The sequence below is a fragment of the Bufo gargarizans genome, chromosome 5 (genome assembly GCF_014858855.1).
Source record: "Bufo gargarizans isolate SCDJY-AF-19 chromosome 5, ASM1485885v1, whole genome shotgun sequence".
Classification (NCBI taxonomy): domain Eukaryota; kingdom Metazoa; phylum Chordata; class Amphibia; order Anura; family Bufonidae; genus Bufo; species Bufo gargarizans.
This window is the reverse complement of record NC_058084.1, coordinates 462,954,174-462,967,985: the sequence shown is the minus strand read 5'-3', so window position 1 is coordinate 462,967,985 and position 13,812 is coordinate 462,954,174. Positions and strand designations below refer to the sequence as shown.

At 47.0% G+C, this 13,812-nt stretch overlaps 1 protein-coding gene across 10 annotated transcripts in view; it reads right to left on the bottom strand.

Annotated features, from left to right (window-relative positions):
- AKAP9 (A-kinase anchoring protein 9) overlaps window positions 1–13,812 on the bottom strand; it is a 241,452-nt gene that overhangs the window by 61,819 nt on the left and 165,821 nt on the right. For all 10 annotated transcript variants that reach the window (XM_044292951.1, XM_044292944.1, XM_044292945.1 and 7 more), the window contains one exon: window positions 6,627–6,789. In XM_044292951.1, coding sequence (XP_044148886.1) covers window positions 6,627–6,789 — 163 coding nt within the window. The remainder of the gene's footprint in view (window positions 1–6,626; window positions 6,790–13,812) is intronic.

The following is a 13,812-nucleotide window of genomic DNA, read 5'->3' as shown; positions in this document are numbered from 1 at the left end:
CTGACACCACTAGGCAGGGGCTGGGGAGAGTAGTTCAAACAGACTTTTTGTGGAACATTTATTAACAGGAGTAGTATGAAAATGATGTTTTATTGTGCTAGCTCCTCCCCTCTGAGTGACAGCTGTAGGGGTCTCCTGGTTGGATGCCACAGCTGTCACTGACAGCAAAGGGGAGGGACTGTGAAGCAATTCAATGCAAAGAGCAATTTACCAGGGCACTTGCAGGAAGGAGCAGAACATGGAAGAATGAAGAACTATGTAATGCTGCACTTCCCCTGCGGAAGCACTGCAGAAGAATTGAACACTTCCTGCGAGGTTCCCCCAGAAGTTAGTTCTAGACAACAGGGGTCTCTGTGATCATCTCATTGTGAAGGGACCCTTCTGGGTAACATTATACAAAGTGGAAAATCCACTTAAAGAGAACCTTCCCCCAGGATCTGTACATTTACATTATCTCCTCTCACCGGCTGGCATCTACTACATTTTTGGGGACATGTGTTCATTATATGTCAGTTTGCTTTGAGAAGGGGCTAGTGTAGGCCGAAACGCATCAGCATTACTTGTATTTTACTCCCTCTGTAGTAAACTTCTGGTTTTATGGAGACATCACATTTGCTGGACACCTCATTTGTACATTTTTGGGAACAGTTACATCCCCAAATGTTTACTTAAAGGGAACCTGTCACCGGGATTTTATGTATAGAGCCAAGGACATGGGTTGCTAGATGGCCGCTAGTACATCCGCAATACCCAGTCCCCATAGCTTTGTGTGCTTTTATTGTGTAAAAAAACGATTTGATACAGATGCAAATTAACCTGAGATGAGTCCTGTACGTGAGATGAGTCAGGGACAGAACTCATCTCAGGTTAATTTGCATCTGTATCAAATCGTTTTTTTACACAATAAAAGCACACAGAGCTATGGGGACTGGGTATTGCGGATGTACTAGCGGCCATCTAGCAACCCATGGCCTCAGCTCTATACACAAAATCTCAGTGACAGGTTCCCTTTAAAGGTACAACTAATGATCCAGAAAGAACCTAGCGACCTCCAAATGTCAGTAGGTGGTGGCTCCTTGACTCATTGTAAACCCCTGTGGCCTCTCAAAATCAATAAAAAGGGGTCACTCTGTGGTTGGCCGCCACCATGACTAAAAACACAAAAACATTGGGGCGAAGAAGCTTGACCAGCGAGTTACGACATGACTTCTGAATGACCAAATCATTTATGGTGCCCAACCTAACTGGTACTGTAGGAGGGAGGCATCGAGGATGTGGAATTTTCACGGTGACCTGTCCCCTCTAAAAACCCTTTCTCCGTAAGTTTTGGTGCTTACTGCACAGAGTTAATGATCAACCTGCCCATAGTTTCTCGTTCATTCCGCCATCAGTCACAAGGAAGCATAGAATGGGCCTGAGGGCAAGCAGTGCAAGGTAATAGACTTTCAGCGGTATCCCTTTACAATGGGAAAGGCGAGGTAAAGCGCTGCACCCAAAAAAAGAAGAAAAAAGCAACAACAATGTATAGTCCTTAGGGCTCGTTCACACGAACGTGTGAAGCCCATGTTGTGGACCGCAAATTGCGGTCTGCAATGCACGGGCACCATCCGTGGGGCAGGCGCATGGGGATCGCAGACCTATTCACTTGAATGGGTCCGCGATCCTTCCATTCCGCAAAAAGATAGAGCAAGTTCTATCTTTTTGCACGGAACGGAACCCCAGAAAGCACTCCGTAGTGCTTCCGTAGTATTCTGTTCCGCATCTCCGGATCCATTGTAATGAATGGGTCTGCATCCGTGATGTGGAATGGCTACAGATCGGTGCCCGTGTATTGCGGGTCCGCAATACGGCAACGGGCATCACACATTCGGGTGAACAAGCCCTTAACTTGATGAAAACGACAGAAAAGCATCACCAATAAATCTGAAAGGCTATGCTGGGATGCATCCTCCTTTCTCCATATCCCTGAATGACGGGGCAGACTTTCCATTCAGAAGTCTAGGAAAGCTGTGATACTATCTCAATGGGAGATATAATGGTGGTCACCAATGTGCTTAAAGGGATTCTCCAAACTGGACAACCCTTTTTTGTTAGAGATTAAAAAGATTAACAGTCTATATTTTTTTTTGTTGCAACATATTTTTTTTTTACAAAGCAGGTATCATAGTCAGAAGGATCAACCCCATCAAGCAGTATATCTGGTTTAATAGGTTGGTCCTGCTGACAGGCGCACCTTAAATGTTGGTAAGTATGTATTAAGTGTTTGATGCCCCTTACGTGACACTGTATTGTGTAAAAGCATAAAAAACTATACATTTGGTATTGCCATAATCGTAGCGTCCCGCAGAATAAAGGTGAACCTTGCAAAAACAGAACCTGATGTTTTTTTTCTACCTCTCCCTCCGAAAAATGAATACCATTAACTCAATACGTTATATATAACTCATTAAAATAATGTCAGTCTGCAAAAAAAAAATTAGGCCTCATGCACACGACCGTTGTTTTGGTCCGAATCCGAGCCGCCGTTTTTGCGGCTTGCATGCGGACCTATTCACTTCAATGGGGCCGCAAAAGATGCGGACAGCATTCCGTGTGCTGTCCGCATCTGTTGCTCCGTTCCGTGGTCCGCAAAAAAAATATAACCTGCCCTATTCTTGTCCGTTTTGCGGCCAAGAATAGGCAGTTATATTAATTGCTGTCCGCGCCGTTCTGCAATTACACAATCGCCATCCATGTTTTGCAGATCCGCAAATCACACAATGGTCGTGTGCATGTAGCCTTAAAGGGACCCTGTCCTGTTAAAGATGTGGCCTGATCTGCGTGCAGCAGGTTACAGCGCAGGAGGAGCTGAGCAGATGGATATATAGTTCTGTGGGAGAAGATTTAGTATAATTTGTAACTTATGGATCTAACACTCTGCTGAGGAGTCCAGTGGGCGGTCCCATCAGTGATTGACAGCCTTCCCTCTATGACTGTGTGATCAGAGATAGCTGTCAATTACTGACAGGACCGCCCACTGGACTCCTAAGCACTAAATGAGTAGAATTAGATTAATAAATGGTTAGTTGTACCAAATCTTTTCCCACAAAACTATATATCAATCTGCTCTGCCCCTCCTGCTCTATAAGGCACTGCCGATGTAAAAAGTCTGTAAAACCGGTAGTTAAAATAAAAAAAAAGCCAATGTCAATAGTAATAAAAAAAATAAGCTGGGTAATACGGAGAGAATACAGACGGCACACTGGCGAACATGGTATGGATGAAGCAGAGCGGAATTCCTCATGTATTAGAATAACTCACCGCCCTACGGAAACCAAAAGATAACGCAGAGCCATACTTCAACACATAACAAACTCGCCTCTGCTGCATCTGTATATTTACATACATGTATCTGTAGATACAGACATATTCGCCATTAGCTAAGTGATACTCGTAGAGCAGACACGGACCACAGCTCTCCTTCTATCAGGCGGATACGCCATATTAGCAGCAGGCGTTGCACAGAAAAACTCTAGGTCTAGGGCGACCCCAAAGTGACGCTTCAATATGAACATTCAGCATGGGTATCCAGCAACCGCATGCAAAACCATAAAACCATCGAAGCTTTATTAGTAGAAGAACAAAAAAAAACCACTAAAAACATGAGGTGCACATTCGAGTAACAGCAACGCGTTTCAAACTCTACAGCGAGTTCAAAGTCGTAGCATAATTGTGAGGCAAATGCCTACATATATATAGAACACTGCAAATTCCTCCGTCTACAGCTCCACCTCTAGAATACCGCCCCTGTGTGGCAGGGCGATGCCGTAGAGGTGGAGCTCTAGACGTAGTGACATGCAATGTGTATATATTCGTAGGCATTGGCCACAAAATTATGCTACAGCTAGAATCTTGTTCGAAACGCGTCAGAATTACTCAAATGTGCACATCATGTTTTTAATAGTCTTTTTGTACAAAACCCCCCCAAAAAACTAAAAAAAATAAATAAAAAAAACTTTTCTACAAAAACCATTCTGAATGTTCGTATTGAAGATTCACCATGAGCTACTTGCATCTGAAATGCAGACTCAACCAAAAACATTTTTTTTTTTACAATTTTGAGCGGGTTTCAGCTGCATAATAAAGCCATAGAAGTCAGACGACGCTGCCCTGCAGGAGATTCCTCCAGTACAGGAGCAAATCGTCAGAGTCATAAAGATGTCATATTTTAGCAGCGTGGATATTGGCTTGACCTATGTTTCACACTTGCGCTGTGTTCAGTGGATACCAATGGAGCCTGACAGACCACAATGGGGTCCGCCGCGTTTCATCATGGCGTTACTGGTCATGATACAGCAGTATTCTTTCCGCCAACAGAGGCTTCTTCAATGGATTATACTGGATTGTCATTAACCCCAAGGTTATTGTCTCACTCCCAGTGTGCAAGCACAACCACTGCTGGATCGCAGGGTGGTCATATTGAGGAACTGGTCACAGGCAGATGTTAGGGCCTACCTACGTGACCCTGACTACAGGGAATATGGTCCGACATTCCCAGGCCCCTCCAATGGACCCTGTGCCATATGCCCATATTAGTTATGGCCCCCGATCATATCACAGCGATAGAATGTGATGACATAAAACAGGGGTCTCCACTCAAGCTGTCCCTTTAAAGGGGTTGTCCAGGATTTTGATATTGATGGCCTTTCCTCAGGATAGGACATCATTTTTAGATTGGCGGGGGTCTGACACCCCTACCAATCAGCTGTTTTGGGGTAGAGGAACTAAACGGCTCAGTCCACTGCTCCCATTCACTTCTAGGTACTACCAAACTGCTGATCGGGTGGGGTTGACGTAGGATAGCGGACGCCCACTGGTGTGATATTAACGGCCTGTTCTGAGGGCAGGCCATCAATATCAAAATCCTGGACAACCCCCCTTTAAACTTTGCAATCAGCACTGATAGTGACATACAAATGGTTAAACGGCAGGTAAAAGAGGTTCCTCTGATGTCTACCATTGGGGGGGGGGGGGGGGGTTGGTCAGTTCCTCAAATTATAGGGCATGTACAATTCTTGTCCGTACTACTAGTAATGGGAGTGAGAAAAATGAGGATTGTGCACGGAAAGTGTCCGAATTTTGTGGATCCTGGTTTGGAAACCTCAATACGGGCACGGTCGTGTGCATGAGGCCTTAGGACGATTCATATCTGCTCATCAACGATATTCCACCTATTCTCAACCTCGTCAATGAGCATCACTGCGGCCTGATGGCGGTGTATTATATGGCAGCTGTCACTGACCAAGCCTCTTGCTATCAGTGGTATTCAGGAGACACTGTAGTTTTTTGGACAGCATGTTCTGTAGAGGTCATTGCTCTACAAGGGCTTTGCTCCCCTTCGTGTCCTACACAGTGTCCACTGCTAGGAAAACGTAGCGTCATATGGCGGTCATATCCATTACACTGTAAGTAGGTAACAGACTCTTATCTTATACCAGAGTTCAGTCGTGCTCAGAGCTTCCAGTACTGAACGCTTCATAAATTCCAGCAATGCAGGAAATCAATAAAACCCTGGACCTTGCGTGGGAAATCTGTGTTACTGCTCCACGTGCAACATGACCCTAATACTGGCCGCATGCTACACACAGCTGGACGCTCCTCAACATGCAGGCTTGGATCGGTGCTGATTGTGTAGGGACAGACCCTACAGAAAACGGTAATATCACCGAATTGAGGAAAAATAGAGGAACAGCACAACATAAAACTATGAGAAAAAACTGCTCGGGATATTTTATGGGAAATGCAATAGTTTACTATAAAAGACATCGGTAGAGTATACAATAGGAGGATCTAAAAATAAAAAAACATCTCAAGTCAGCACAAGTGAAAAAAACTATTACCAAACAGCAAGTCTGAGGAGGCGTTGGGTCCTCCCGTCACCGGTACCCGCACGGGCAGACTTGCTATTTGGTCACACTAACTATATATATATATTTTTTCACTTGTACTCACCTTGCATGGTGGCTTAGAGGAGATCGAACACTGCACTCGGCATAAATATGACCCCACCGACATAGGCCGATATAGAAATATGTGGTTTCCATGTGCAGCCTCCCCCGAGTGGACAACATGCATTTCTGACGACTGGTGCTAGATTCCCACCAACTCCTTATGATACAAGCATGGAAACCAAAGGTCAAAGTAGAGATCACAGGTCTCTAATGCCGGCCATAAACATTAGATGTATATCGACCCAACCCACTGATATTTGCAGGAAAGGCCGACCATGGGGTGTGTGTGGGGGTGTCTGGTCTCTTCCTCAACGGTGGGGGAAGGAAGAGACGGACATGTTCAAATTCAAAATGCCAAACCTAGAGTTTCCTAGAGAGATAGGCTGCCACCAGAGGTGGCTTGTCCCCCCGCTCCCTGATATCGGGAGGGACAGTGGTCATCCCAACGAGCATCTAAACATCTAAAGTGTATGGCCTCCATAGAGGGTAAGGGAGAACCCATGCTATACCCACCCAAGTAAGGCACTAAGGATGGATCAGATAGGAGGAGAGGGGACTATTCTCAAATCATAGACCCTGGAGGCTGATGTTCTGTATGTGGAGTAATGGAGTTTGGCCGTGCACCACTGCATTTACCTTCTGCTCTGCTGAGCTCCAGTGCCAAGTGCTCTCTGGCTTTGGCCTCCTCATTGAGTCTTTCTTGAAGCTCTTCCTGGCATCTGAGCAGCTCAGTAGCCTCCTGTTTCCTCTTGATGGACTCCCGCACCAGTTCTGTCTGTGACACCTTGGCATGAGCAAGCTGCAACCAGAACAAGAAGTCATGTTAACACATTTTATTTGTTTTTCCCATGACTGGACCAGCAGATACAGTCGGCAGTAAGGTTAGGCTTCTTTCACAGCTGGCAGGTCCAGCAGACAATGCTGTAATAGGCCGGACAAAAAAAAAAAAAAAAGTTTTTGTCCAGCCAATTCCTGGCATGTTTGCCAGGTAACGGCTGGATTCCTACCAGACCCCATTACAGTCATTAGGGTCGGCAGTAGTATCCGGTAATACCAAATTTGCAGAACTACAGCAGGCTGTTCTCTACTGGAACAGCCTGCCGCAAGAATGAAACTGGCCTTATCGGGCTGCGTCTTCCCACGTAAATATTCTTTGCTCTTCGGAGATGTGAGCAATAACACGCTCACAAAAGAGACACATTACTAAAGAGCATGATGGAGGATGGAGACCACATCAAAGCTTATAATACTGGGGGAGGAAGTCTCAGAGCTCCTCAAGACAAAGACACACTGTTCAATGTACCAAGAAGTTTTTCTTACCTAGCCGCAGAGAGGATTACAGTGTTCTAGCGTACATGAAGGTAAATCTGCCTCACCTAAATAGATTCACTACTGCCACGCTAACGTGGCTTATGTCCTCCAAAAACCAGTGCTACTCCATGGGACGTGTGTGGTATTGGAGCTCTTCTCCATTCAAAGGGAGCAGAACTGCAATACCCTACACTACACATGGTGTGGCGCTGGTTTTCTAATCCTGTCCAACCCTTTTTTACTTTGTATGAGTAACGATGAATAAATAGAGTAGGTTTACAAGACTCGCTCTCTCAATACATACGGCCAAGTAACCTACTACAATGTGACTATACGCTATATAATTGCACAAAGTCACCGGACTAGATATTTTCAGATATGGTCATGGCTGATGACCACAGATTGATGGGCCTTTACAGTGTGACTCCTGTCAAAGCTCGTAGAACCAAAAGTATTCACCCATTTATTTTTACCTTGAATTCTGAGATCCAGGAATAAAGTGGCTTGACAAGACTTAGGGGATTGAAAAGTTTACTAAACAGTGATTAAATATATAACAGATTATATATACGGTATATATAAAGTAGGACATATATATGTATGTATGTATGTTCCACGATCACTCAAAAATGCAACCATCGATTTTACCGAAACTTGGTATACACATCCCTTTCTACCTGGGGGTCACAGCTCTCTAGGACGTACCGTTCCTGAGATATTCCCCAAAAATGCATTAGCCAATAGAAGCCTGGTCACATGACCCTTATCAGACAATAGAAGCTCGCAGGCCCTTAGTCTCCACATACACAGTTTTACACCAGGTTTCCATAACAACCCAGCCATTTTTCTTCACGGCTGTAGGTCAGCTTTAAAGGGGCAGGGCGCTGTGGATGCCACTGTTAAGGGAGCGGAGTGCTGTGGAGTTCACAGTTCAGGGGGCAGGTAGGATGGCCACTCAGGCCAAGCCACGCCCCTGATCTGGTTAGGCCACGCTCCTCCCACTCCGCAGTCGACGGGGATTGAAAAATTAGGGTAAAAATCAGCAGGGGTGGGTTGGAGCTAGGATGACTTTCTCCCTGCAGCTCACGCTCAGACAGCACAGTGCTGCTGTCTGAGAGTGAGCTGTTCAAAAAGACATCCCTGTGTCCGTCCAGGCCCTCCGCCGGACGAAGGACAGGGAGTCTGAAAGCCAGACTGTCCGGTCTACAACTGGACCTCTGGCCACCCTAGGGGCAGGCTGCTGTGGAGGTCACAGTTAAGGGGACAGTCCACTATGGAGGTCAGTGTTTCACGGACGTGTGCTGTACATGTTCTCCACGGACAGCACACGTCCCCATTCATTTTAATGTGTGTATTCAGACATCAGTGATTTAGCACGGTCCGTGGGTCAGTGTTTTTAGCACGGATGCACGCTCTATTTTGTCCGTGTTCCCGGATCCATCACGTCCATTATAGTCTATGGGTCCATGAAAACAACGGATGCAACACGGGACGGATGCCATCTGTGTTGCATCCGTGTTTTACGGATCATTAAGAAGAGATGCTTTGAAGATTATTTTTCAGCTGTTCAGTGTCAGTGAAACACCGATGCAACACGGACAGCAAGAAACGGACACACGGACCCAACACAGATCCTTCCCGAACAGCTTCACGGATGCATCACTGACTACCTGCTCACGGATTTGAGCACGGACACGGACGTGTGAAGGAGGCTTTAAGGGGCAGATTGCTGTAGAGGCCACTGTTAGAGGGATGGGGTGTTGTGAAAATCACTGTTAGGCCTCATGCACACGACCGTTGTGTGCATCCGTGGCCGTTGTGCCGTTTTCCGTTTTTTTTTTTCGCGGACCCATTGACTTTCAATGGGTCCATGGAAAAATCGGAAAATGCACCATTTTGCAGCCGAGACCGTGATCCGTGTATCCTGTCCGTCAAAAAAATATGACCTGTCCTATTTTTTGGACGGACAACGGTTCACGGACCCATTCAAGTCAATGGGTCCGTGAAAGAACACGGATGCACACAAGATTGGCATCCGTGTCCGTGATCCGTAGGTTACTTTCATACAGATGGATCCGAAGATCCGTCTGCATAAAAGCTTTTTCAGAGCTGAGTTTTCACTTCGTGAAAACTCAGATCCGACAGTATATTCTAACACAGAGGCGTTCCCATAGTGATGGGGACGCTTCTAGTTAGAATATACAACGAACTGTGTACATGACTGCCCCCTGCTGCCTGGCAGCACCCGATCTCTTACAGGGGGCTGTGATCCGTACAATTAACCCCTCAGGTGCTCCCTCTATTGTAATAAGAACATTGGTGGCCAGTGTGCGGCCTCCCCCGGCCCCCCCCTCCCTCCCTCTATTGTAATAAGAACATTGGTGGCCAGTGTGCGGCCTCCCCCGGACCCCCCCTCCCTCCCTCTATTGTAATAAGAACATTGGTGGCCAGTGTGCGGCCTCCCCCGACCCCCCCCTCCCTCTATTGTAATTAGCAATTATGGCAAGAGAGAAAAGGGAGAGGCGCTCATAGGGTAGTAGGCGATGGTAAGCAGATAAACGTGATGGATTGAATGTGCTCACCTTTGAGTGTTGTGCTGGTGTAAACGCACAACAGGTTAGACACACCAAAGATTGAGAGGGTGAGGGAGGTCCGTGCTGCCGATACCCGTTCAGTCCCTTTGGATGGAGTTGCCAATAACTCCTAGGGAATGTTAGGTGCGAGAAGAGTGATTTGTGTCCGAAAACACACAATAAGGTACCTCTTTGGCGCACAGGGACGACCACAGTTTCAAGGTTTTTTGGTATAAATACTATTTATTGTTCGGTTGACAACGCGTTTCGGAGTTTATAACTCCTTTTTCAAGTCTTGGGAGCGCCAACAGCAAGGGGCAACAGGCAAAAAAGTGGCCGGGTGGCTGATGTGTGCTGCTGCTGTGTCTGGCGTCACTCCAGTGACAATAAATAGTATTTATACCAAAAAACTTTGAAACTGTGGTCGTCCCTGTGCGCCAAAGAGGTACCTTATTGTGTGTTTTCGGACACAAATCACTCTTCTATTGTAATTAGAACATTGGTGGCAGTGTGCGGCCTCCCCCGGGCCCCCCCCGATCATTGGTGGCAGCGGAGAGTTCCGATCGGAGTCCCAGTTTTATCGCTGGGGCTCCGATCGATAACCATGGAAACCAGGACGCACACTGCCACCAATGTTCTTATTACAATAGAGGGAGGGAGGGGGGCCGGGGGAGGCCGCACACTGCCACCAATGTTCTAATTACAATAGAGGGAGGGAGGGGGGGCCGGAGGAGGCCGCACACTGCCACCAATGTTCTAATTACAATAGAGGGAGGGGGGGCCGGGGGAGGCCGCACACTGCCACCAATGTTCTAATTACAATAGAGGGAGGGAGGGGGGGCCGGAGGAGGCCGCACACTGGCCACCAATGTTCTAATTACAATAGAGGGAGGGAGAGGGGGCCGGGGGAGGCCGCACACTGGCCACCAATGTTCTAATTAAAAATAGAGGGAGGGAGGGGGGTCGGGGGAGGCCGCACACTGCCACCAATGTTCTAATTGCAATAGAGGGAGGGAGGGGGGCCGGGGGAGGCCGCACACTGCCGCCAATGTTCTTATTACAATAGAGGGAGGGAGGGGGGCCGCACTGGCCACCAATGATTTTCAAACTGGGGGGGGTCTGCCCCCTGCTGCCTGGCAGCCCTGATCTCTTACAGGGGGCTATGATACGCACAATAAACCCCTTCAGGTGGTATAAAAGGGACTCCAGACTTTACATTGAAAGTCAATAGGGGACGGATCCGTTTGAAATTGCCCCATATTGTGTCAACGTCAAACGGATCCGTCCCCATTGACTTGCATTGGAATTCAGGACGGATCCGTTTGGCTCCGCACGGCCAGGCGGACACCAAAACGACTTTTTTTTCATGTCCGTGGATCCTCCAAATATCAAGGAAGACCCACGGACGAAAAAACGGTCACGGATCACGGACCAACGGAACCCCGTTTTGCGGACAGTGAAAAAATACTGTCGTGTGCATGAGGCCTTAAGGAGATGGGGTAATGTGGAGGTCACTAATAAAGGGGCGGGCTGCTGTGGAGGTCACTGTTAAAGGGGCGGGCGCAGTGGAAGTCTCTTAAGGGGGCATGGAACGTTGGAGGTGACAGTTAAGGGGATGGTCCGCTATGGAGGTCAGTGTTAAGGGGCGCGGTGTTGTGGCGGTCACATTTTAAGGGAATGGAGCTCTGTGGAGGTCTTTGTTAAGGGGGCGGGTTATTGTGGAAATCACTGTTAACGAGACAGGGTACTGTAGAGGTCACTAATAAAGGGGCGGCCGCTGTGGAGGTCACTGTTAAAGGAGCGGGGTACTGTAGATGTCACTGTTATAGTGGATACGGCCGATATCTTAACGACACACACAAACATTAAAAGAAATGAAATAGATGAAATATACCAACGCCGGGTACTTCTGCTAAGAGATATATATATATATATATATATATATATACACACACACACAAACAGATTACATACAAGTCACTTAGCATTCAAACAAATGAGCGGGAACCCCACCAACCAGTTCCCAACATGGTATCTGGCCGACACCCATGGTGATACAAAGAGGCAGAGATTATCATAAGACATATTACCCGATCGATGTCATTGGTGGAGTTGCCCTCTTTGTTGCATTCCTAGAAGTTTTCTAGCTTCCTCTCCCCTCCTAAAGGTTTACAGCAGGGATCGGCAACCTTCGGCACTCCAGCTGCTGTGAAACTACAACTCCCAGCATGCAAACTTACTCGGCTGTTCTTGTAACTCTCACAGAAGTGAAAGGAGGATTCTGGGAGTTGTAGTTTCAGAACAGCTGAAGCGCCTGAGGTTGTTGACCCCTGCTCTACAGTGTGCAGTACGGTTACCACAGCCTTTGGGAACGCGGCCTGGTACCAGGTACCAATCCTGATGACTGTAGAACAATGGGGGCTTGTATATGCTCACTAACTCACTACATTACAAGCAATATCACTACATTAAAAGGGTACTCATTAAAGGTACTAATTAAAGAGAAAGAACCACTAAGAATAAACATTGCCACACACCCGACTTGGGCTCTGTTCCCACCTGCGTTGTGCATTCTGTAGATAAGGGAAGCATGACGCACTGCTGGATCCCTAGTATGGACTCTACTGCGCCTGACGGTCCCCACTGACTGCAGTGGTGTCCGTCACTTGGCGTGAAGACTAGTACTGCATGCTGCGCTATTCTTGTTGTCAAATCTGATGGAATATGTGGAGTGGCTCATATAGCAAAACAGCAGAAACTAAAACTGCTTACCATCCTACCCCTGTGATGGCTAACCCTTCGGCACTCCAGCTATGGTAAAACTACGATGGCTGTCGTAGTTTCACTACAGCTGGATTGCCGGAGGTCAGTCATCACTGTCCTGCACTGATGAGGAGCAAAGTCTCCAGACGTCTGATAACCCTAGTCATGTTTCAAGGGATGGACACAAGGCAGCTACCTATAGGTGTCACTAAAGTTTCTCAAACACTGGATCTCCGTAAGGAAAGCCCACGCCTCCCGAGGACCTCTTTCTAATAATAAGCCTCCCTCCGTCGCCACTCCCTGGTGCGGCACTGGATATGGAAACATCCCTTTAATTTGTAGATACTGAAATTATAATGATTATTTTGTATTAGCTGTTCTTACTGTACAGCAGCATTATACTCAACCGACGCACAAGGTGTGGCGCTGTTTTTGTTCTAATTCTGGACTGCGTTATTACCTCTGTGGACGTGGGCCCTTGGGCGCTGCTCCACTGCCTGAAGGCTCAGTCCATTAGTCCTAAATTTCCATCTGCACAAACTACATTTCTTTTTAATATGTGACATGTGAATAATCTTCCCAGTAGTAAAGTACAATAAAAAGTATTAGCTAAATCAGAATGATGTCATGTATAAAAGGCAAATACACCACGCGGGAAATAATACATGTAATCGGGAGCGGTTCTGGGATACGCAAGGCATATTGTTCTACAGCCTAATGGTAGCTGTAACTGAGCAGCGTGGACTCTAATACTCCCGACCTGACTACCGCCAGTCACAGAGGTCCGCACCGCGCTCAGAGCGCTAGCCACAGTGCAATTATACTGGAGCGTCCCCAGAACAGCCATTAATTATTTACATCTCCATTACTCTGCAAGAAGCCGTTATATTGTTGAGCCATGTACCATGGCAGTAACTCAATAGCAGGTCCCGCCGCTTGTGTTACTTCTCTGCACAGAAATGTACCGCAAAGAAACCGAGGCGGACCGGAGGACTCTGACAGACAGCACTCTTTTGGAGACCATTGGGATCTGACTGTAAAGGAGAACTGCTTAGAAGACGTACCCTCCCTCCCCACCATGTCAAAGATGAAGATCCATTCTTAAAGGGGCTGTCGTAGATTAGGGGAAAAAAATTAAAAAAATTGTTGTTTTCTTCCAAAAACAGTGCCTCCCC